Consider the following 25,575-nt stretch of genomic DNA (forward strand, 5'->3'; position numbering starts at 1 on the left):
AGGTCATCTTTCAAGCAAACCCAGCAGTAATTTAAATCATTTTCTTGACAGAAAGGGTCTTAGCAGAAATAAAAACTATGGAAGCGTTCACAGTCCAGCAAGCGACCACAAGGTCTCCTTTAAATCAAAAAGAAGCCCCTCCAGTCCTGGCGTTATATATGACGTTGCAGATCCAAACACTCTGGCTTGTGTCTAGGAAAGACTGATTTTTTACCTGCAACTTTTCTATGTGTCCTTTAAGTCTTTCTACTGTAAATTAGCCTAATTAACAGACTTAATATATAAACACAAACATTTTCATATATTAAAAATGTGCTATTTAATGACTTTTTGTCTGTTTCTTTGAGTGTCTCCCTCTCACCTGCAGAAGGTGTAGGTTGTCTAGTCTGATTGGTTCTTAGCCGTGATATAATGAGCGTATATCACGGGTAGAATTGTAGTTACTTTTCACAACAAGTCAGTATCCCTCCGCGTCTGAGAAAAGCTACAACCGTTACAACTGTTACATTACGTCCGTTATGAAACTAACTAACTAACAACGCTTAAGATGGAAACATGTAAGGGATAATGTGCAGCAAGGACTTATTGACCGTTGTTAAGGACGATCACATCTGCAGAAATAAGTCCGGTCGATTTAACTGTATACAGTTGGGCTGTGGTGGCTGTTGGTGGCTATGGTGGCAGTTGGGCTGTGGTGGCTGTTGGTGGCTGTGGTGGCAGTTGGGCTGTGGTGGCTTGGCTTCGCGTCGGGCCGAACCACGCGCCTTAGCTGATATAATGACCATAAACCACAGCCTGTCGTGAGCTATTGCTTAAGCATAAAATAGATATACTCAAGTAATTAACAAAACCCCCAAAACTATAGTACAGTACTTGGGTAAATGTACCTTATTACATACATTACATTTCTGACTGATTCTATTCTATTGATTTCTATGCTGTTCTGTTCTATAGGGTTTATTAGCAGGATGCCTTTGAGGTGTTGGCAGCTGAATGGTTTAGGGGCCCAGAGTTGGACAGGAGTCCTGAGGCCTGTACTACGAAGCTGGTTCAACCTAACCTGGATATGTTTGAGTTAGCCGGTTGGCCCAATCCAAAACATACGCGCTCTGGCTAAACTGTACTACGACGCTGGTTATCAAGTGGATCGCTCAAGCCAGCCGTGTCCTATCTAGTTAGGTGCGCGTTCACATGAAAGGGGTGGTATTTGGAGCATTCGACCAATCTCAAACACGGACAAGCGTACTGACAGCGCAGCGTCATACTTCCTGAATGAAAAGTGAACTTTAATATTAGTCAAATATGAAGAAGTTAAACTTTAAAGATCCATGACTTAAACACTTTATCCAGGATAAAAGCCACATAGCTGCACCTGCAAGGTGAATACAGCTGGTAAAAGAAAAAGCGTTTGAATGCGTACATTAACAGGTTTATGAAATCACTGCCCCACGAGTGAGTAAGACACGAGTGGATCTGACTTTAATTACATTTGACTCCAGTGTTTCGTCAACTTAATGTGTTGCTTAAAATAATACTTCTGCATACAGTATGTGACACTGTGAGTGTTGCACGGCCAGATACGGCTCAAGAAGCTGACTCAAATAAGGAAATATATGATACATTATGATGTGATATGATATGAATGATAATGGGACACATCGACGTCTGCACTCACAGTGCCGCGGACTGTACTTAATGTTACTCTGATCCGGTTACTTATGTCGTGGCAGATATTTAAGTAAGCTTTCTTAACGCTAATATTATAATAGTCAGATTGCTCTGAAGATGGGAGGGGATATTCTATTAATTTTCACGTTCACACAGTCAGTTGATTTTGGCCGGCCGTCTTTCCTGCAACGGCAGTTTTTCTGTATTTCCTCTATCCTGTAATATGAATTGATCGCTTTAAACTCCGCACACGGAGCTCTGATTGGTCAGCAGGCGGTGCTTTCACTGAGTTGATCTCTTAGCCTGCCACCTAACCTGCTCCGGAGCAGGTTTGCCGCTCAGCATAAGTTACCATGGAAATCTAGCCTGCTAAAAAGAGAACCAGCGTCGTAGGACCGGAAAGCCCGAGATTTCCCTGAAGTTAGCCGGCTAAGCGAAAATCCAGCTTCGTAGTACAGGCCTCTGGACTGTGCCAGGAATTATAAATATTGTTGTGTCAGAAACTGTTCTCAAGGGGCCAACTAGTGCTGCTCCTTTGTACTTTGTATTTGTAAGAATGTGTTTTGAATGTTTAAATGTCCGCTAACATATATTTCTGGCCACTAGGGGGGAGTGGAACAAGAACTGATGGCAACTTTGATATATTATTACTAGGGCTGTCAAGTTAACGCGTTAATAACGCGTTAACGCAAAAAAAAATTAACGCCACTAATTATTTTAACGCGATTAACGCATGTGTATTTTTTGTCCTCGGCCGCCCCGTAGTTTCAGAGCGCATCAAGTTTAAAATACCATCTACAAGCTGATGCTGACAGCCCTACTCCTGCCGCCCGCTTGTGGCAGACCACACTTCCACGCCCACCGGCAGGCCCGGACTGGCCATCGGGAGGACCGGGAGGGAGTGTGTATGTGTGGCGCGACTCGCGCGAGCGAGGCACACCTTACGTGTTGTTGTTGTTAGCATCTGGTGCTAGCTAGCTGCGCTAACGGATATAAGGAGCTGTTTCAATGACATTTCGCCGACAACTGTGCCGAGCACTTGACTTTATGCAGGTAGCCAGACAGTGGGACATTGTACGAAAAGTCAGCACACTCAGCACGGATAGTACGCGCAACATGATTGCAGCGTCCAGGCAGCTCCCGTTGGAGCATATATGCCTTGAGCTGCACATAGCTCCAACGATCCATCACAGTGTCTCAACATTCACACACACACACACACACACACACACACACACACACACACACACACACACACACACACACACACACTGTATTATTGTATGAGAGAGGTTCCAGGTTGAATTGAGGCGAATATTTGTAATGTTCAGGTTGTTGTGTTTAATATTCATCAGAATATTTGTCATTGTTCAAATGATAATAAACAAACATATAAAGCATATTTGTCCACTCATATGTTGATAAGAGTATTAAAAACGTGAAAAATATCCCTCTAAGGTACATTTAGAACAGATAAAAAATGTGCGATTAATTTGCGATTAATCGTGATTAACTATGGACAATCATGCGATTAATCGCGATTAAATATTTTAATCAGCCCTAATTATTACCTTTTTAGGCTGACAAATTTACATTTTCTAGATTGTACTCGGTTTACTTAAACGTAACAATACAACCAAAACCATTCTTCATCACAAGTAAAAAGACCAGCATTATACGTTACTTTAGGATTTGAAGTAAAAAAACAGTTCTCATCGTGTAGAATGGCCCCTTTCAGGATGGTATAGTATAATAACTGATGCATTTAATTAGTAGATCATTATTTTTGATATGTTAACATTCAAGCAACATGCTGCTTATTTTTTTTTACCATCTCTTGTACAATGTTGTGGTTAATCTATTGCCTAATAAACACCATATCGTATTAACATTTGATCAAACATAACCTTTTATCGCATTTATGAGCGATTCATTAAACGTTTTGTATTTGATGAAAAATAAATAATATAAATAAACAATCATTTAAACTAATACAATACAAGAAATGTAAAAATGACTGATGGAAAAATTATTTATAAAGAAACCTTTATTATTATTATTTCACATGACAGGTACTATTAGAGTTCCTACATTGTTTCTTTAATTTGTGTGTTTTTATTTTGTATGTTTTTTTTTCCAATCAACTCCTGCTTCGTGACGTCACGCACTTTCTCTGCTGCGCTCGCTCTCTCTCCCTCGCGCTCTCTCACTCCGCGTGAAACAAAGTGTAGTGTCCGCGAGAGCCCGTAGGAAGCGAAAAGAGAGCAACCGGAGAGAGAATGGAGCTTCTGAATCCACACCAGGAGGAATAATAATAACAACACACTAAAGAGAGAAATAAAGAAGACTGAAGACGGAGGAGAGGACGGAGAACACTCGCAGGAAAAACTTTTCCGGGGAAAAACTGTTACAGACTCTCACACGGCCACGTTTGAAAACATGGATACACTTTTCCCCGTATTCCTGGGACTCCTGTTTCTCTTTTCGGCTAACGTGTCCGGGCAGATACCGACAGGTAAGGACGAAAACATGAACAATAGGCTGTTAATAATGTTTTCTGTTAGTAAAGTTTGCACTATTTCCTCATTTTCTGCAACCTTGTAAGCGTATGAATCCATGACAGGTGTGTTTAGGTGCAGGAGAAAAGTTAGCCTCCGTGTTGAAAACGTACTGGCGTGTCTGTTTTGTCGCTTTGGGGATGTTTTAAATCACCCTCGGAAGCGAGACGTGCATTTTTTTAGGCGTAAAGGTGCTTTTTGTCACTGTTAAAATGAAATGTTTTCCTTAGGTTGCATTGCGAGTAACATTTAAAGCCGGAGTGAGTCGCCTCTTGTTTCATTTCAGTCTGTTTGCCAAGTATGTCGGTCTCACTTGCACAAATGACTAACACTGACCCTCATAGTTTGGATTGTGAACACTAATCTTAAAAACAAAGTTGCATTATTTTCAGTTTGTTCACTTATCCCGGAGTGAGGATGTTCTGTATAAAACGATTGTTTGAGGTTAGCACTTCAAAGGTTACAATAAGAAACATGTTTTTGCACGGGGTTACGGTTTAACGGCAGTGTACAGTGGGAAACATCGTTCCTCCGTGCAGCCTCTTGACGGCGCATGAATGGAGAAAAAGTTACTGTGTGCACGGAGATCACCATCTATTAACTATAATAATCACATAGTGTCACAATGAATACTTGTACAGGGTCTGGGTATTACAGTGATCTTGCATTTGATGCTGTTTTCCATCCTGTGATTACTTGAATTATTATTTCTTACTCGTATTCGTTTTTAATGCATGCTAGTGCAGCCTACTAATGTTTTTGTAAGGTGTTATTCTTTAGTCTGTGATGTATTTCAAGTGGTTGAAGAGGAAAGTATATTTTATAGGATGCAATGATCGCTTGTGTTCGCAACCACCGTGAGCTTTTTTACTCTCTGCAAACCAAACGATCCTCTTCTGCTCCAACTTTACTTGCGATAAAACCTAATGGTTAGGGATACAGCCCGATTGCCTGTCTGATTGAATGGGTTTTATCATTGCAAGGTGTGATTTAACTGAAGTAGAGGAAAGATGGAGAGGATCAGTTACTTATTTCTCTATATACACCCCGGTTTCATCTCTTTTTACGCACGAAATCTGGGGAAATGTACGATGTGAGTTGTTGGAATATGTGCACAATTCCATTCCTAATAGATACAGTTAAACTACATGCATACGAGTGCATTCCCATCGACCGTGACTTTAAACTCTTATTTTATTCTGGGTCTTCTTGACTTCAGTTTAAAGAGTGCCTCTGCTTCCCTGCAGAAATACGTATTCACTTTGAGTCCGCGCTGCAACAACTGGTGATGCTCTCCGGGACGATGCCCCTGCAAAAGTGCCCTAAATGAACTGGAGAAAGAGAGTTATCCTGTAGCTGTGTGTAGTGTCGTGGTGCAGGACGCAGTGTATATGTTGTGCAGCTCTGGATGTCCGTGCATGCAAACTCTGTGTAACTGTGTCGCTGTCTGCGTGGCTGCTGCGCGCTTTATTTCCACATTCAGCAGTTGTTCGTCTCTGAACTCCAACACACACTCACGCACAGGCAGATAAAGAGAGAGTCTCACACAGCTGTTACAAGTCTGACCTCCAAAATTATACTAAAACCTTATATGGCTGTAATAAAGGACACATCAAGCCCCGATTGAAAAGCATGAAATAACCAGAAATAGCACAAAAGCGTCGTTTTCTCTCTCAGTATTCGCTTAGGAATGCTAATGATTTGCATAGAAATTACACATTAATTAACGCTTCATCTGTGAACGTTTTATTGCCCACCCCACCCCTCCTCTCCCCAGCCCTGCTATACCCTCCTCCCCCCCTCCTCTCCCCCTCCCTTGTGGCCATTTGGCCCCCTGGCTAACAAATGTGTGGAATTTCTTTGAGGCCTCTTTGGGAATCTGAGTGCTGTTAATTTGCAAGTAAATACTAGTGAGTAGATGCTGCTTTACAGGGAGCGGGAGGTCAGTGTGGAAAAAGGGGGTTGAAAAACAGAGCTTGCTGTTGTGTTGCAGAGAGAAAAGTGTTTATTTTAAATGCCAGGAACATTATTGTTATAGTTGCATTGAAACCACCAAGTTCCCAGGATAACATGTACCTGATATCCCCTTTTCTGTATGCACTTTGAACCTTAATTGATGGAAATTAAGAGTTTACTTTTCACTCAATTATTGTTACAAAGACCTGCAGGGCATGCTTTATTTTAAAGATCAGCACTGTTTTTTCCATCATTGATTGACAGCATTTGTATTACATTTGTTCAGTAAATGTTGAACTGACGGAGCTGATATGGTTTATAGGTGGATCATTAATGCAGCCAGTGTGAACTGTCACTGAGAATATGTGTCATTATTAGATCATAAGGGATGACATGAGGGAAATCAGAGAGAACCACAGCAGGGATGTGTGTTGCTGCAGCACCAGTGGCCGTCTCTCTGTAAAAACAAGGACAAGAAAAAACAGTGAAGGATACAAAACTCTCCGTCACTCCTTAACAAAGTCACTTTTTGTGTCTCATTTCCTCCTTTATCTTCTAGTTTCCCATTTAGAAAGTCAAACTATCAATTATGGCGTAAATCCGTCTCTCCCTTGTCTCTTCTTATCGTGCTGTTTTGCGGCAGTTTTGTTTTTGGCCTATCGCTTCCAAAAGCCAGTGTAATAAATGTGAACGAGTCTAAGTGAGTTTATGTTAATTTGACAACTTTCTAATCCGTCTCCTCTCTGATGGAGCTGTGACACAGATTCCAGACGTCTTTCATCTTAATGAAGTGAAATAATTGTTTTCCATTAGTGTCTCCAGACAAATTAGATGGCTGCTGCTGAACACCACATTTGAGCCTGTTTAATTATAATTGTAAGTTATTTTTGTATTTTCAACATTACAATCAAGTTGGTTTTAATTATAATTACTTTTCGGCGCATTTAGAAGATGAAATAAAATGGTGTGTTTTCCCCCAGTAAGGCGGGAGAAACAGAGTGATAGTGAAAGCAGGAGAGGAGGAGGGGGAGAAAAAAAAACAAGAAAAGCAACCATTGGTTTTTGGCCGTGGGCATCTCCTCTACTCAAGAGACTGTGAAAACGGCAGGAGGGATTGTGTGTGTGTGTGTGTGTTTCTCTGTCATGTCCTGTGTGTGTGTTGAGCAAATGTGTGTGTCAACTCTTGTGTTGCTGTCACTTAAAGAGAAAGAGGGAGGCCGATGCTTTTAAGCCCTCCGGAATACAGTGGTACAAAGATGCGCATGTGAAATGTTTGCCTCTCATTTGGATTCATGTGAAAATGCCTCCTCATTCTACTCGTGCCATGTAAAATGGCAGCGAATCAAAGGCTGCTTTATTTATTTTTCTCTTTAAAAGTAATGCTTTAGTCCGCTGTCCTTCAGATCCGTCTTAATGTCTTCTCTCTAAATCAAATGCCACTTTGCCCAGAGCCAATCTGTTTCGTCGGATTTCAATTTAGTGATAGATTTAAAAAGCCCGTCTCTCTCAAAGTACTGGCTCATATCTTCAGTCGTTTGGGGATGGAGTCTGTGCGCACACAAGCGTGTGTGTGTGTAAAATGTAATTAATCTGTTGAGAGAATTCATTAGCTAATCCCTCATTAGACTGTGTGTGTGTGTGTGTGTGTGTGTGTGTGTGTGTGTGTGTGTGTGTGTGTGTGTGTGTGTGTGTGTGTGTGTGTGTGTGTGTGTGTGTGTGTGTGTGTGTGTGTGTGTGTGTGTGTGTGTGTGGTGTGTGTGTGTGTGTGTGTGTGTTGTGTGTGTGTGTGTGTGTGTGTGTGTGTGTGTGTGTGTGTGTGTGTGTGTGTGTGTGTGTGTGTGTGTGTGTGTGTGTGTGTGTGTGTGTGTGTGTGTGTGTGTGTGTGTGTGTGTGTGTGTGTGTGTGTGTGAATTGGTGCGTTTGTATTGAAAAATGGATTAGCGACACGCAGCGGCGGTGCAACCTTTCGCCTCTTGCTGTTGTCAGAAAGTTAAGAATGAGGGAGAGAGAGAACATGACATGATGGAGACAGGTTTTCCAAACATCATGCTGGGCAAAAACTGTTAGTACTACAAGAGGATGCCTTGGTAGTCACAAGAAACATTTCCAACAAATACTGTGCAAGTTTCAAGCACATCTTTCAGAGTTTGGCAAGTAACATTTTAATCAGTGCGCATATCCAATAACTATCTCTACGGTGATTACATTATTAATCAAACAGCACATTGCTGCTTGCCACAGTTTGCAATTTTCAGATGTCATCTGGTTGGCATTTTTTCATTCTTTTTTTCAAACAGGTGGAGTGAGATGCAGTAAATGATATATCTGGATTAGCCTTTAGAAACTGGTACATGTTGGGTGTAAATCATCAGTCAGTGAGCAGGAAATGAACCGAGAAAGTGTAAAAGTCCCGTTGGAAATGAAGGAAGGCAGCACGTCCAAAACAAATCCCAATCCCTGAAATATCACATCCCTGATGAATGATGGTATTAGTCCAGTATCATCAATCTCTGCTCTGCCCTGTTTGGCTCTGGTCACAGCTGTCTGTACAAGGGGGCATAGAAACACCCTACTGCCTCACACACACACTAATACACACACACACTTGCACACATGGCTGGCTAATGACAGATTAAGTAATCAACACTCTCAGTTGATTAATTACATTACAGTGGAGACACACTCTCTTTCGCTCACACTCACACAGATGTGAGCAGCATCAGTACCAGTTGTGTAGTCTAGTGTGTGGATAATGATATATATATATGATGTCTGTGTGTGTGTCCAAGTGTTGAAGAAATGAGAGGATTGGAAGCAGCTGATGACAGACCTGGGAAAACTATAATTGTCTGGGTTACCATGAGGTGAAGCAGAGGGTAAAGGTCGAGGTTGATCAAAGGTTACAGTGTGTGTCAGGAAGGTTCAAGGTTCAAGGTTCTTTATTGTCAATCTGACATAGCTACAGAGTAATTATGCAGTTGAAAATCTTATGTCACAGGCTTCTCCAACAATGCAACAACATGTGCAAGTCAACATACTGTCCCAAATACTCTATACATACAAAATTATGCATGATTTCTGAAGGTGTTGGTCATTTGGTCGCTGCTGGTTCTTTCTTAAACTACCTGAATGTTGTCCATACTTTCAACAAGCTGTACTTTAACCTCTAGGAGAAAGCCAAGCTGAGCAATTACACTTTGTTTTGTGTCTGCATGTACTTATGTTTTTGAGGAGCCTCATGTCAGGGCCTCCTCAGCTTTACGTGTAGGCTCTACGCTTTTAACTAGGGATGCTCCGATCGCCAATTTTGGGGCCGATCGCCGGAATCAGTATCGGCCGATACCGATCGCCGATCCGATCAAGTGGGCGGGGCCTATGGGGATCTTCCATTTAAAGTGATGTTTAAAACTCAGTTAATGGGGCTCATTCACTGGCGCTTCCACAAACAACAACCAACATAATTATTACATTCAAATGAAGTACATTATTCAAGTTTACATTAACTTTGGATAATAACACGGGAGAAATGAGCGGAAGCACTCTCTTTTCCTCTCTCCCCCTCTCTCTCTCTCCTGACAGCCTGTCAGTATCGTCTCATGCAGCTCACTGATCCAGTAAGGAGTGACCCGACAGTGAATAATAAACACATGTATAACTAGTTTATCTTGTTCCAGAGGTAGATAAAATAGCTAAGTGTGTTAGGTCTAACTCTTAGTGTGTGTTTTGCTCCCCCCCGTACGTCCGTCATAGCGGGCGGAGCTGCAGGATCTCTGCTTCACACACGTAGCATACCGCTATTTTATTGTCATTTTCGGACACCTCAAAATACTGCCAGACTGGTGAAGCCATTTTGGCGAGCTTGTTTTACCGCGCACAGAGAAAAGTGTCATGTATTTTACGTCATCATTTTACGTCATCATTTTACGTCATGCGATCGGCTCTCGCGATCGGCATTTTTAGAGAGCACCGATCGATCGGCAGAGAGTGAGTATCGGCCGATCAATCGGAGCATCCCTACTTTTAACCTTCAACTAATAACTAATGTATAGTAGATATAAAAGACAACATGAGACATCGTTAATGTTGTTCAAACACAAGCTGCAATAACTAAATTAAAAACAATCTAAAATTGGCTAAATTAAGATTTAAACCAGAAACTGTCTGTTGTGAATAATCCAATAAGGAAAGAAGAGGTAAGAAAAAGCTTGTTTTCAGCTTTTGCTACTAGACAGCTTTAACTAACTTGGCGCTATGGACTCTCTGTAGATTGGTCCGAAAAGAAGTATTGATGTTCAAAAACCTGCTTATAAAAAAGGCAAAACAGTGCAGATAAGAAAAAGGTTATACCTGACTAAAGCTGCTACAATTAGTCGATATTCTGTTAGTGTATTGGTACAAAGGAATTTGGTTTTTAAGCAAAATGCCAAACGTTCTCTAACTCCAACGTCGCAATTGTGTGGATTTTCTTCTTCTCTCTTTCAATTTCTCTGTTTGCGTTTTGAATGATGGTGAATTGTTTATATGTTGGTCCTGATTTTAAAAAGAAAGTAAGTTGCTGCCCTAAAACTGAGAGGGTATAGGCCCTGTGTGGATCTTTCACATCTAAAGAGACACTGCTTTTCTCTTGTATGTGACTTTACACTGTGCATGCTTTCCAATCTAATTCTGTCTTGTTATTATTCTCTGCTTCTTTGCTTCTGTTGGACCCAGCTCACATGGGGCGCGCTGAGAAGGGTGAGTTATGAGTGGCCAGCCAAGAGCTGAGCTTTATCTGTCATAGTCATCATCATCGTCATCATCATCGTCATCATAGTCTCTCTAGTGTCGTCATCGTTAGCCAACAAACTTTACCTTACCTGTCACTTTCAGTTTTCAATCTGTAGACATCTGTTATTGTGATTTTGTCATCCCATTTTTTTTAATCTGATGTGTCTTTACTAACCATCCCATTTGGACTCATTTATAGTCGTTAATGCACCTATGAGAAATCTCACCTTTACCCAACACACCATCACATGGCTTTTAAAGTACTTCTACACCTTATTAAGATAGTATGAAATTGGGCTATTTTTCTAAAATGTCATATTAGTTCCGGTGCTTCATGGAAATGTGCCTATTTGGCCCCTGGGAATAATCTCTACAACGACAACCTTGATTTATTAGATGAACTATTTGAAGTGCTCTTGCAGTGGTTTGTTTTAGAGACTCTGCTAACGTGTGTGTCTGTTAATCTATGTGCCATGTGTGTGTGAGTCTCCCCTGCTGTGTGCGTCTGTCTCTGTCTGTCTCTGTGTAGTTAGACAGCTGTCGGGAGGTTTGAAGTTTCCAGGTGCTGTTTGTTTATCTGAGCCCGGTCTTTACTAAAAGGAGCGCTGAGTCACTTTGTTCCTGCAGTAGCCGACCACACCTCTCCATTTCTTCTTCTTCTACTTCTACGTATACTTCTACTCCTTTTTGTCTTCATTTTCTTTCTTCTTCTTCATCTTCTTCTTCGTCTTCTCCTTCCCAATGTCCACTTTTAACAACTTCACATCCTCTCCCTCTGTCTCACACATATCTTCTATCTTCCCTCCCCCTCAGTCTATCTCTCTGTCTCTGTCTCTCTCACACTCACACACACACAACCACACCCACACACACACACACCCACACCCACACCACACACACACACACACACCACACACACACACACACACACCACACACACACCCACACACACACACACACACACACACACACACACACACACACACACACGCACACACACACAGCGGATGGTTGTTAATGAGGGAGTTATTTTTTTGTTGTGGAAGTGACAGGTTTGTAAAATCCGCTGCAGATATTTCACACTGCAGACGTACAGAGAGATCGCTGTGCATCTGTGGAGTTTGGTCTCCCACAAGGCTTTGCTGTGACAAAATCAAAGCAAATATGATTCTTTTTGTGTTACAAAAATCAAAGGCAATACAAATCCACAGCGGAGGTCACATTCTGGTTAATCCTTAAAAATAAAAAACACAACTAAGCAGTGTTTCTTTTTTACATTTTTATTTTGTACGTGTATGGGAGTCACATATAGGATTTGGAGTGCTATGCTCCAGAACACAAATTATTAAATGCAAAAATAATAGAGACCTAATAAAAACCCAGCGAGGCAGAAATACTGTCGGTTCACATTAAGAAGGACAGGTTCCTGAAATCGGTTCATTGCCAGGATCTGCATTGGCTTCAAAAATCTCAGTAGATTACACTCAATATAGGCCCCGTCCACACGGAGACGATATCAGTTGAATCCGGTAACGTTCTCTATCGTATAGACGGTTCGTCCACACAAGGCCGACATGGAAACGCGGATTCGGAGCCCGAACCCTTTGATTACGGCTCCCAAAGTGGGTAGGTCTGAGGACGAAACGTTTGCGGCTCCGTGTGTACGCCCTATACGATCATTCCCTGAAAACGATGACGCCATAGCCCCGCCTCTCCCCACCTCTCCTGCTCACCCCCGAGTCACCCGGGTCAATGCTGATGCGTTTCGCCAACAACAACAATGGCGGATCACAGGGTTGCGTTCGTGCTCCAGACGCGACTGACCATGATGCAGATTTTAGTGCAACATTTACAGCTCCTCTACCACAACCATCAACAACAATAATATAATAATAATAATAATCGTCATCGGTCTTATTCGCTGCTTTTGGTGTATTTTCGCCACTTGCAGGCCCGGCATATGTACTACAGCGTCTCCAGTGGGTCGCGTGGTCTCGTGTGGACTGACACGTTTCTTGAGCCGATTCCGTGTGGACGGAAGACTTTTTTGATATCGAATTCGGTTCGTTTTCGTTTTCGTCTCCGTTTCGTCTCCGTGTGGACGGGGCCTTAGTCCCTGAGAAAAGAGGTGTTTGTAATTACTTTTACTGATAAGGGAATTCTTAGTATGTAAACGAAAAATGAATTAAGATGTAATCTTTTTTAAGGAATACGTTTACAGTCTATTTTACTGTAATTCTAAAAGGACTTGGTTTACTGGCTGTGGATTTACTCAATATCTTAATTTGTTTTGTGTTTTATAGGGACCTAATCAAACAACTTCAACTTCATTTTCTTGTTCGGTATTCAATAATTCATGACTCCAAGTAATGACGGAGATCTGAACATAAACTGCTTTAACATCCTCACTTGAGGTCAAGTTTTCAGTTTCCATCCACATCGCCCACTGAGCCTCAAAATAGACATGTTTTTAAATGGTCCTCTACTTCAGGAAAATGTTGCTCTTCTCTTCAATTAAAAGAAAAAGATAGTGTGAATCTACACAAATTGGCTAACAATACTTAATATTTACATGAACAGACTATTGTGAAGTTTCATTCAAGGAACCTTATATGAAGAAGTCATCTCTAAGCTCATCCAAGTGTTGGCAGGAACCCTTGCATTTAATCTTATTCAAAAACCCTGCCATTGTCCTGCATGTTTTGCCAATGTTTGATCTTTCTGGGCTGAAGCCAAACCTCCAGGAGTGTTAGGGGAACGGTGACTCAGCTGGCCAAAGTTTAACTCATTGCTCTCACCTAAAATCTTTTTGTCTCTCTCTTTCTTGTTGTACAACCAAATACCAAAAGATACATTGCCCAAAAATAATCTTGAAAGCTTTTCAGTGTCCTAAGGCTATTTATCTCCCATTCAAAGCTCTTTAAAGGTGGGGTAGGTAATTTTGGAGAAACCAGCTCGAGTGCGCTAGAATTTGAAAATACACAGCCGGAACAAATCTGCCACTTCCTTACAGAGCCCCTCCTCCAACACACACGAACGCGCACATGACCAATGAGGGCACGAGATAAGTTTGTGCACAGTTGGAAGGCTGACATCCAGTTACCATCCAGTTATTTTAGCCGGGCCGGCTTTTTACAGTACTACGGCTTCCACAGATGAAATGTTTTAATGTATTTATTGTCAAAGCATTTAATGTATTCATTGCTATCGGGATGTTAAGAGCATTCCATGGAATATAACAAAAAGTGTATCTCGAGCCGGTTTCTCAAACTTACGTACCCCACCTTTAAGAGACACTTTAGACAAATTAAGATAAGGAAGTGACAGGCATCAGAATTAGTTCAAAACGGAGACAAAAGCAATTTTTTTACTCTACTTAAGGCAATGGGTTTTGTGTGTTTGTTGACTAAATGTGACAACAAAGCGTGTGTGCGCGTATGAAGGAGTGAGCCTCTTCATGTTAGCCTTCAGGTGGATTGGGCTTATAGACATGGCCACAGGGCTCCTATGTGTGTGTGTGGCTAAAGGCAGTGGCTGAAGTGGTTTCCATTAGTCCAGTTAAGACGACATCTGTCATAAAGCTGCACCCCCCCCCCCCCCCCACACACACACAGAAAAGTAGCCATAAGCAATCTCTGTGCAGTACACCATAGCAAGTCTCATTCCTGATCTCTGTGTGTAGTCTCATGATAAAATCCCCGAGGACATTCTGCTTCAGCCACTTTCAGCCGTACAGCCTCAGTATGTACGTCCAGATTTCCAAGAGGACTATTTTTACAGTTCTTACTCCTTTCTAGTCACTCTGCTCTTTAAGCTGATTTCAGTTAGAGAGCAGTAGAAAGCTTTCCAGATATATAAACCCTCCTACTATGTGTGTTTGTGTGTGTGAATCAGGCTCACAGAGAGATGACCAGTCCATTAAGATTATCATCTCCATCCCTGACCGCGTATCCTCACCACGATGCTGCTCAGTGGAGATTTAAATCTAGAGCCATCTTTTTGCCGTGTGTGTGTGTGTGTGTGTGTGTGTGTGTGTGTGTGTGTGTGTGTGTGTGTGTGTGTGTGTGTGTGTGTGTGTGTGTGTGTGTGTGTGTGTGTGTGTGTGTGTGTGTGTGTGTGTGTGTGTGTGTGTGTGTGTGTGTGTGTGTGTGTGTGTGTGTGTGTGTGTGTGTGTGTGTGTGGTGTGTGTGTGTGTGTGTGTGTGTGTGTGTGTGTGTGTGTGTGTGTGTGTGTGTGTGTGTGTGTGTGTGTGTGTGTGTGTGTGTGTGTGTGTGTGTGTGTGTGTGTGTGTGTGTGTGTGTGTGTGTGTCCCTGTGTCCCTGTGTCCCTCCCTCCTGTCTGAGATGACTGCAGACACATGGTCAGCCTGACAACATTTGCGTGTACGCACCTCCAGTCAATCACTCTAACAGACAGGCTGTGTGGGAGTTTGGAGACGGACATTTAAATGTTGAACATCTGTCTGTCAGTTTCTCTGTTGGTCCTCCGCAGCTTTGATTTCTCAAATTTCTCAGTGATAAAATAATATTCAAAGTTCAGATCTGCATGTTTAACACTAAGGGAAAGCAAATGTATCGTTTAATGACTCATCTCCAAAACAAGCCCTGTTTGTATGAGTCAAATATGAACTGATGTAGATAATATTACCTTTAGCTGTCTTTTAAAATACATGCAGTAGATTTGAATGCCCATTTCTCCCATTAGAGCCATACTTAAAAGGTAATATATTCATGGCCAATATGGACTGGATTCAATGAAATCCGTAATAGAAAGCCTTATGAAACCGTTCTACTGCCTTATACTCTTGAATGGGCCTTTGCAACTGAATATACGTCTGAAGGGTTCAGATTTATTTCCATGCATTCATCGACTAAACAATTGTGTTTCCATGGTTTCTATACATTTTAGGCTCAGGACACCTACTGAGATCGTATATATCCCCATGTCACCCTTGTTGTTAAGCAAGCAGCACTGAATAAGTGTTTTTTTAAACAGTGTGTCCTTTCCAATGAAAGTGATAAGAAGGCATTGCAGGGAAATTCCCAACGGACACACAGCTGCAAAGCCACATGTGAACCAAGAAAAACACCAAAATAGGACATGTGAGGTTTTCATTGGGAGGTAGCCATGTGATTTGTATTGTAAGAGTATTTCTTTTTTTTAATGTTGAAAATCACTTCTGCAACACACACACACACACACACACACACACACACACACATACACACACACACACACACACACACACACACACACACACACACACACACACACGCACACACACACAGACACACACACACACACACACACCCCAGAGATGTTGATACTGTACAGACTCCACCGTGTCTGGTGGAGTCGAGTGAAATCATTCAGTTCAGACAGTTCTCCTCTCCTCCCTTTTTCACCGAACATTTCCAAGTATGACTCGCTCCTTCTCTCCTCTCCAAGCTTCTCCTAACGGTTATTTCACTTCGTTCCCTTCTTCCAGTCCTCCTCCCTTTCTGTTCCTCGGAATTTATGGCCTACTAACCTAAACAAAGCTACACAACATTGATCAAACCCTCCCCCATTCTCATGTTCTCCTCATTCCCCTCTCCTCCTCCCACGTCCCCTTCTTTCCCCCCTTCTTCATCCCACCTCCTCTCCCTCGTTTCTCCAGTTTCAGTGTTTCGCCCCTCCGGAGACCCACAACAAAATCAAGGGTGGGATTTTATGTTCCCAAATCCAGACTGAATGGGTGTTGTATTACAGGGATTAAGTGTGTGGGTTCTGTTTAAGGTGGACATTTAGATTGTTAAGGGAGCAATGCTCTGGGGAGAAACATGGCAACAACAGGAACTTTAGCTGGAATTTCACCACCAAACCCCTCAATTATTCGAACTAAAGCACATTTAGGTGAAGCAGTTTGGAATATAACAACCAAACGAAGGGATGTTTCTGCATGTTTGATCTGATAGCTCAAAAACTCAAGAACAAATTCCTCTCTGCGGTGTCATACTGGCACAAAACAGTCTCACCATTTCGTGTCTCACCCCTCCTGTATCACATCAAGGTCTCTCCCTCTCTGTCTCCACTTGGTTTTCTCTGACTGCCTATCTCTCTCACCCTCTTTCAGGAATGCTTTTGTTAGTGTTTTCTCTGCTCTGTTTTCCAGATTTACTTTGACTCACACCCCCCCCCCTCCCCTCTGAATATAAGTCTTAGTAGAAGAAACTGTCGCTTTGTATTAAGTGGCTGAGTTAACTGTCACTATGTCTGTATTGGGCCAAAGGTAAATAAAGTGTGTGTGTGTGTCCGTTGAGTGTGTATGTGTGAGCCAAGAGAGCTGTCTTGTTGGAGTAACGGTTAGCAGATACAGCTCTACCTCCCCATGACATAAACTGTCCCTTACAGTCATCCTCACACACACACAGACACACACACATGCATACAATACTACCTTAACACATAGCGTCGCTCTGTCTTGTAGGATCAGTCCCTCACTACAAAGGGAGCGGTGTGAAGTTAAGTACAGGTTTAAAACTGAACTACTGCAGTCTGTGTGTGTTGAGCTCTCGATGGGGATTATGATGAAAAACTCTTAATGTCTATCTGAGGAAAACATTTGAGTTCCAGGCAATTAATCTAATGCCCTTAGACGTTTAGTACACAGATCTGACTCTGTTGTTCTTCATACAATTCAAATCTCTCCAGAGTTGGTACATGTGACACTTTTGGTGTCCTGTTAAAGTTCTTAGTAAATGCTCATTTAGGAAAACAATTTTTACAGACAATATTGAACTAATTGTGCGGCATAAAAGTTAAAAATACAATTGGTTGTCATCTTCATATTTCTCTAGGATCACTACGATTGCCCATGAAATTAGACCACTCTGCAAAATAACCAAAACCAAGATATTATGCCTGATGTTCTCAACGGCCACACAATATGAGCATAATCCCTTTACGATGTTTGATATTTTCAAGTCAAGTTTTTACTGCCATGTTTTTACATTGATGCCGTCCAACATTACACCACAAATAGGTGGTTTCTAATAAGCAACATGCCTACAAAACTACACTTGGTCTCTTAGTATTTAAATTGAAGACCAAAAGACATTTGAAGAATGTTTTTTCCTTTGTTGGAAAGTGAAGGCTCAATCTGTTAATGTGTCTGTTTGATTAAATGTTGATTTGATTGAGTCAGTCTAATTAAGCATCAGCCTTGAGATTATTTTAGCTGTACTTAAGAGTTACCATTTAAGACCTGTAATTAAATAACTGATGTTGTCATTTGACAATAGAAGCAAAAAAAGACAAATATTGTCATACACTGACAACCCTTATAGTGTGCTATTGTCTGCACTGAAACTAAAACCAGAAAACACACAAGACTTTTTTGGAATTGTTCGTAATAGGGCTGCACAGTTAATCAAAAAGGTTATCCGAAATCACAATATGGACTAGTTCTTTTAAAATAGCAGAAAACACAATATGTTTTTATGGCTAAAAATGTGTTGAAACACCGTTTTAGAATAGGTATTTCCGAGCAGCCTATAATCGTATTTTACATACTTAAGAGAACATGTTTGTTTGGTGCAGATCCTGTAAAGAAAAGACACCATTCTCATTGTATGTTTTTTCCAATGATAATAAGAATCATGATGATCAATCCCACCAATTTTGTGAATCCTATCGCAACTGCAATATCAGTCAAAATAATCACAATTGGATAGTTTTTTTTTAAATCGTGCAGCTCAAATTGGTCAGTGTCCTGTCCGACACATAAACAGTGATTAATGTGAATGTCATGGCTTCAGTAAGTACCACTTTGTACTTGTTTTTAACTTTGCCCTTGAGCAAAGCACCTGCCTGATGTATGGGCCTGCGTCAGTGGCCACCAGCAGAAACCTGTAGTTACCGCGGCTCCGCTCCCAAGTGTGTAACCTTGTGAGCGTACAGCAGCATGCCTACAAACAGCATGTCTGCCCAACATTACGGTTGTTCCCTGGATAAATAAAGGTTAAAGTCAAGCCATGCGCTAGCTCTGCCTCTCCGTCTGCTATCACACCTCCCCCTACACACACACACACACACGCACACATCAGAGTCTCGCATACCGAAGGACGGAGTGAGAGAAAGCCAGCCACATGTGGTTTCGGTTAGCCACAGTTTCCCCTCACACTGGCCCCAAACTAACCACTTCTACTTCACCATGGTCAAGTACATCTGTATATCTCCACCGCTCACTGTCTGCCGCTGTGTGTTTTGCTTGTAAATCTGCTTGCCCGTACATGTTTCAGTGCATGTTCAGTGTGTGTGTGTGAATGCATGTCCCAGCCCGAGGCAGAGTCGAGTAGAACAGTGAATCAAGGTTAGTGGTCCAAAGAGAGCAAGAGAGATTGAAGGAGGAGGAGGGGGGGGGGGGTGATTTTAATGGAGGCAGCAGACGAGGGAGTGAAAAGGGAGAAGGAGCAGGTATTTTTGTGAGTTCTTGCTGCGTGTTTGACCTAAACATAATTATTTCATCTTTACCGGTGATGATGTGGAGCTGAGGATGTTAAAGCTGTTCATTGTGGACTTCATGAAACAGGCATAGCAGGGATTTTACTTAATGTAAGCTTACAGTAAAGTAATCTGCCGTTAGTGGATCCATCTTCAGTTGCTAAGAATAGGATACAGTACTTTTCCTGATGCCTGATTTCCCCTCCTAAGTGGATTCTCCTGGACTTATATACCACAGCTACAAGTGGCGTTGCAAAACACTGATGCGTTAAAGGCCAACGTGAATTGGTTAATACATGTTTCTTCTTTGCCCTTTACACAATGTTATCAAAGTTGACATACCACTAGCCGAGCCAGCTTTACCGTAATGGACTGCTGTTGGCATTCCTCAGATAAAAGAGAGATTTACTTGATTCTTCCTGGATTATACATGGTCCCATATCTCATCCATGGTAGCCAACCCTTAATAAAAAGCACCCTGTACTCTAATTTAGTAGAGTTAAGCTTCGGGGTGACCGTTATTATAAACATATGAAAACAAAAACATTCCCATATATACCACAAGGCTGTGAAAGTGTTTGTGTGAACATTGAGATGTGGAACATTTATTTTTCTTAGAAGGTACATTTAATTGGATCTCAATGGGTCAGTTACACACCGTTGTGTAGCTAAACATTGTTCAAATCCACCAAACCTTATTGTGAAGTTAAGTGAAAATCCTAATGTTTTCTAAGATAATAAACATACCAGGTAGGTGCAAAACATGACGCACAAGACCTCTGAAATATTTCTCTTTCTTGGTATGTTTGAATATTTTAATCAATTTGAACATGAAGCTACCTAAGGGGGGAAAACGACATTTGAGGGGTTTGTTCTATATTTAACGTTCTTTATAATGAGCCTGTTCCAGAGTACTCAAACACGTAGCTTCTCTTTTGGGATTTCTCCGAACATGACTCACGTTAATAATATCGCCTGGTTTTTCTTAGACTCAGAGAAAATCCACAGCCTGTTGCAACCAACGCAAGTGCAAAACCTCCATCAACTTGTGAAAAGGAATTATAAAGCCAAACTTTTTATAAATGACACTGTGAACAAAGAGCGGGCTTGACGTCAGAGAGTTTTTCTGTTCACTCCATGGCTGTTATGATAAGCCCACTCTTCATAAGTGAATTGTAAATCATTTTTCTTGGCTGCTGTGATATCAATTGAGTGTGTTATTAGAGAATAATGAAGCGTGGTTTTAACAAATTTGCTGTATCTCGGGACTATGATATCATTTATGTTGGCTTTTCCAGTGAGCTAATTTATAAAGCTTTCTCTGTCGTCTAAAAGCCCTTTTTTTTTTTACATGTTTGTAAAAGGATTTGTAAATGAAGAAAATCACGTCATGAAATTGTGTCAAAGCAGAGAAGTCTGTTTTGAATAACGTGTGCCATGTGAGACGAACAGAAGTGAAATGGATATTTTTTCAAGATTTGGACCATGGAGAGGCAGGGTTTCTCGTTGCCAGTTCTGAATCAGATCACCTTAAATTCATGAGCTCTGTAAATGGAAATTGAATCCAGTGATGAGGTCTCTGCTGAACCTCATACTTATCCAGTATTGCTACCAGTTACAGTGTCCGTTAGATTTACGATGTTGCAATTTCTCACTATTTCTTACTATTTCACATTTCTTTCGGGGTAAAGCTAAACCTACTTATCACATGGCTTTACTAGCAGATATACAGATATATCATTTTAAATTTTATGCAAAAAATAAGAGTTCAAACAGTGTTATTAACAAAAAAAGTGGTGGCAAAATACCACTGAAAAGTATGGGGTGAGTGTGTCTCAGCATGTTAATGGGCGTCTACCAATCCGAGGGTCGGATGTTTGATCCCAGGCTCTTAAAGTCAACATGTTGAAGTGTCCTCAGGCAGAATACTTAGCCCTGAAATTCCTCCCGTATGCATAGCCATATGGTGTTAATGTGTATGTAAGTTGTTTTGGATAAAAGCATCAAGAAAGTAAAAGAGCAGGGGTGAAGTATCTTCGAACAATGATAAAAAGACATTTTGTTGCATGATATGGACCTTTACCTTACCAGACTTGGATTCTAATCCTTGACGAAATTGAGGAGAATGAATAGGGAGTAGTGGCGAGCAGATAAAGGTCTGTGGGAGAAAGGGTTTGAAGTGTGATAAGCAACTCTGGCAGACTGACACAACAAACACTTGCAGCTGCACTCTCTCATTCCTTACCTCCTCCGTATCTGCTGATAACAACAGAGCAGGGTGAAAGTTATGCTGGCTTGATGGGATGCAGAGCTCTTTCTCCACTTTAGAAGTCTGCATCCTGATTTGGGTTACATTCTTGCTGATACCATATGGAGAAGGGAACAGAAAGCATCGCTGTGTATTCTCATATGATTGTTTGACCACTGTTTGACCAGCAGAAATACAAGTTGTTAACCCATATTCACACAGAAGGAGGAAGAGACTGGAGAGATGGACTTTGTTCCTTGTTCTCCTGTGTGTTTGCTGGTTGTTTACTTTGCTAACTGGCTGGAGACTCAGTGAGTTTCTGCTGTGAAATCAGTGTGTTTGTCTTTCAGGGGCCTGTTTCTGTTTTACATTCTTCAGCTTTTGGCTGAGCTCTTTGGATTCATCCAGGGAGATATAGTGGAGGATGAATCCACTTTTCTTCCGCCAGTTGGCCCACTTCATTCCCACATTTGACATAAATCCTGCCATGATATGAAGCTGCACACGCCACAACTAAGATTGAGCTGCAGAAGCTATTTGGAAATCCAATACTGATTTTTGTCTTCCTTGGTTCTTCTGAGCAAGTTTCAAAATAGTACGTTGCCAAATTTACACAATTAAAACTTCAGGAATATCCTAAAAATACCTTAATGTGTGTTAATTAGCAGCAAGGAAACATCTGTGACTCCTTCCAATCAAAAGCAATCAACTATGTAAACAGTCACGTAGCATCACAAGCTGTAACAGAACTTACATTTGTATTGGTCAAAATATATATATACTAAACCGTTTTACGAATAGGCACGACTTTGTATTATTAATCATATAAACAAACACAGAGCATGACTTCTGTTAATGAATGCCTGTCATTTTAATCATTAGAATTCAAGTATAAATGGACAGGTGTTCAGCTAAATACATCAAATTAGAGGGTAACTTAAACTTGATTTCAGACGGACAACAATGGTGTAATTTTCCTTTAGTCTGACTCTCCCTTCACACACAGTCATTGTTTGGTCTGTCCCATCACACATCAAGCAGCATCAAAGACAACTGGCAGAGGCACAGACTGCCTTTAGATGTGTAATCAATCGTTGTGAAAAAGATATTAATACACCCTCCTCCTCTTCACATCTCCTGTTTTGCTTCTCCTCCTGTCTGCTCTCTTTCCCTCCGTGCTCTTGTCGCTCATTACGCCGATCACTCAACTCTCACTGACACTAGTCACACCTCATTACTGACCGTACACACACACACAGTTTTAAGTCAGTGAATCTGCATCACTGTTTAATGTGGTGAGGACAAGTAGTATGTTTGAGAGATCATCCGGCTGAAACACGATTGAATGTTGTTTAGCTAACTGGATGTTAGTCCTGTGGGAGAAGCAAGTAGACATTTAAAAACCGAAACCAACACAACTATTGATTAATTGTTTCAGCTCCAGGAAACAGTATATCAAATAATTGAAAATAACTCCACCTTGACCAACTATATTAAAATGCTTCTTCCACATGAATGCATCAGTAAAAATCTAATAATACTAAGATACAGCACCCTTTTGGCATTCAATTATTTTACGTAGAAACTGAAATTTTTCTGATAGTACTTCTTAACTTACAATAACATCTTCAATGAATTTCACTTGAAAACACGTTTTTTGTGACACTTGCACCACACTATTTTATTTCTTTAATTCTTTATTTATATGTCTTAAATATATTTTATTTTGGAGGGTGCCTGAGACTTAAGATGTTCATTGCCCAACACTGGGCTGTAGTTATTGTGCATGTGACAATAAGGCCTTAATATTAGGGCTGCACGATATCAGGAACAGATAACACTTGCGATATTTGAACAAAAACGTATACAGTACATACAGCATTATTACTTTCCAACAACATGGGATGTATTGTTTATTAGTTAAAGATCACTTAGTCAAAACGTCTTAAAGCCCTAATTTATTGCAGTTCAAGCAATCTTTGTGATGCGTGTACTCCAATGTTGATATCACCATAACGATATATTTTGATATATTGAGCATCCCTTCTTAATATCTTGAATTTGAGTATATCCCCGCTTCACACGACCAAGCCATGTGGTTAACCGCCATTTGCAAAAAAATACTAACTTCATATAAAATCAGTACTCATAAAGCACAATAACATGAAACCAATGAATTCCACATGTATGATGTAAGTCTTCACAAGGATTTAAGTGTGTGTGTGTGTGTGTGTGTGTGTGTGTGTGTGTGTGTGAATTGGGTGTGTGTGGGAGTAATGACTGGTGAGTGGTGGTGAGTAACACACTGGGTATGTTGATGCACCGTGGCAGATACAGTGGAATTAACTAGAGATAGTGTGTGTGTGTGTTTATGACAGGTAGTTAATTATACGAACGCGTTTATCCATTCGTACACACACACACACACACACACACACACACACACACACACACACACACACACACACACACACACCAACACACACACACTGACCACAGGCCTGACAGGCAGGTCTTAATTAGTTGCCACGGCTACTGATGATCCGTCCTGACAGTAACTGCAGTGATGACAGAATCCGCTGCCTCGGAGCAGAGAAGCATGCTGGGATTGACACAGGGTCCACTCAGTCATCACGCTGTGTTTGTGTGTATATACTGAGTGTGTGTCCGTGTGTGTGTGTGTGTGTGTGTGTAAAAAGTTCAGATTGAAGACAGTTTGTCAGTCTACTTCCTTGTTAGTCGGTCCGTCAATTAGTCTGCGAGGAAGGGATTAACCGAGAGGCGCCCAAACACAAACACCCACGCACACTCTTTGTGTGGTAAACTCGGAAATTGCTCTGTGATTTCCAATCTGTAGGTGTGAAGACGGAATGACTTCAATCACCACTTTATTCCTCCATCTCTGTGCCACCTCCATTTGTAACCCTCTCACCCTCATCCCTCTCTCCCTTTATTCATCCCGGGAGGCAGCGGGATGCCAGAGAGAGTGAATATTACGAGATGTGTAGATAGCATGTCACAACACATCCACAGAGACGCGGTCAGCTGTACACAAAGTGATTTATGCAGGAATTATAAAACATGAGAACGCTCGCCTCTCCCAGAATCACTTAACAAAGCAGGAGTACGAAGCCAAAAAGGGAGAAGCAACCAAATGAGTAGCTTGTTGTGATCTCTCTCTTAATTTATTTTTTTACAACTGCTTTAGTGCTGCAATTACTGCATTCATTATGCATTCAGTGTTTGGAATCGGCCTAAATGACAGGCGAGAGACAAACACAAGAGGAGAGACAATTGCTGCACTTTGACGGAGCAGAGGCCACCCCGTCAGATTCTCTGTGTGTGTGTGTGTGTGTGTGTGGGTGTTTGGTTTGCTGCCTGGTAGTGAACTCAGAGATGAATCTAAATGGCCATCATTTAACCTTTCACCTCAGCTTATACACACACACACACACACACACACACACACACACACACACACACACACACACACACACACACACACACACACACACACACACACACACACACACACACACACACACACACACACACACACACACACACACACACACAACATCCAGTAGTTTGCTGGATGAGGAATGGAGTGGTGAGTGGAGTGCTGAAGATATTAAGTGGAGTGTGTTTGTGTGTTGCAGCAAGAGTGTGTTTTTGATGTGTGTGTGTGTGTGTGTGTGTGTGTTTGATGAGAGTGAGTGAGAGGTTGATCGGGGTCAATAGAAACAATTTGTCTCTGAGAGCTTTGCAGCATCCTCTTCTGATTCTGTGTAGAGCTGCAGAACTCTGCACATAATTATATGATTATATTATAAAATATATCAACTATAAAGAATCATTTTCGGTTCTCAAATATTATGTGTTAAGTTTCAGTCA

At 41.4% G+C, this 25,575-nt stretch overlaps 1 protein-coding gene across 4 annotated transcripts in view; it reads left to right on the plus strand.

Moving 5' to 3' along the window:
• Positions 1 to 3,879: 3,879 nt before the first annotated feature.
• The window catches only part of ptprk (protein tyrosine phosphatase receptor type K), a 110,446-nt gene continuing 88,750 nt past the window's right edge, over positions 3,880 to 25,575 (plus strand). For all 4 annotated transcript variants that reach the window (XM_034135506.1, XM_034135505.1, XM_034135507.1 and 1 more), the window contains exon 1: positions 3,880 to 4,183. In XM_034135506.1, coding sequence (XP_033991397.1) covers positions 4,108 to 4,183 — 76 coding nt within the window. In that variant the 5' untranslated portion in view covers positions 3,880 to 4,107. The remainder of the gene's footprint in view (positions 4,184 to 25,575) is intronic.

The sequence above is a fragment of the Trematomus bernacchii genome, unplaced genomic scaffold (assembly GCF_902827165.1).
Source record: "Trematomus bernacchii unplaced genomic scaffold, fTreBer1.1, whole genome shotgun sequence".
NCBI lineage: Eukaryota > Metazoa > Chordata > Actinopteri > Perciformes > Nototheniidae > Trematomus > Trematomus bernacchii.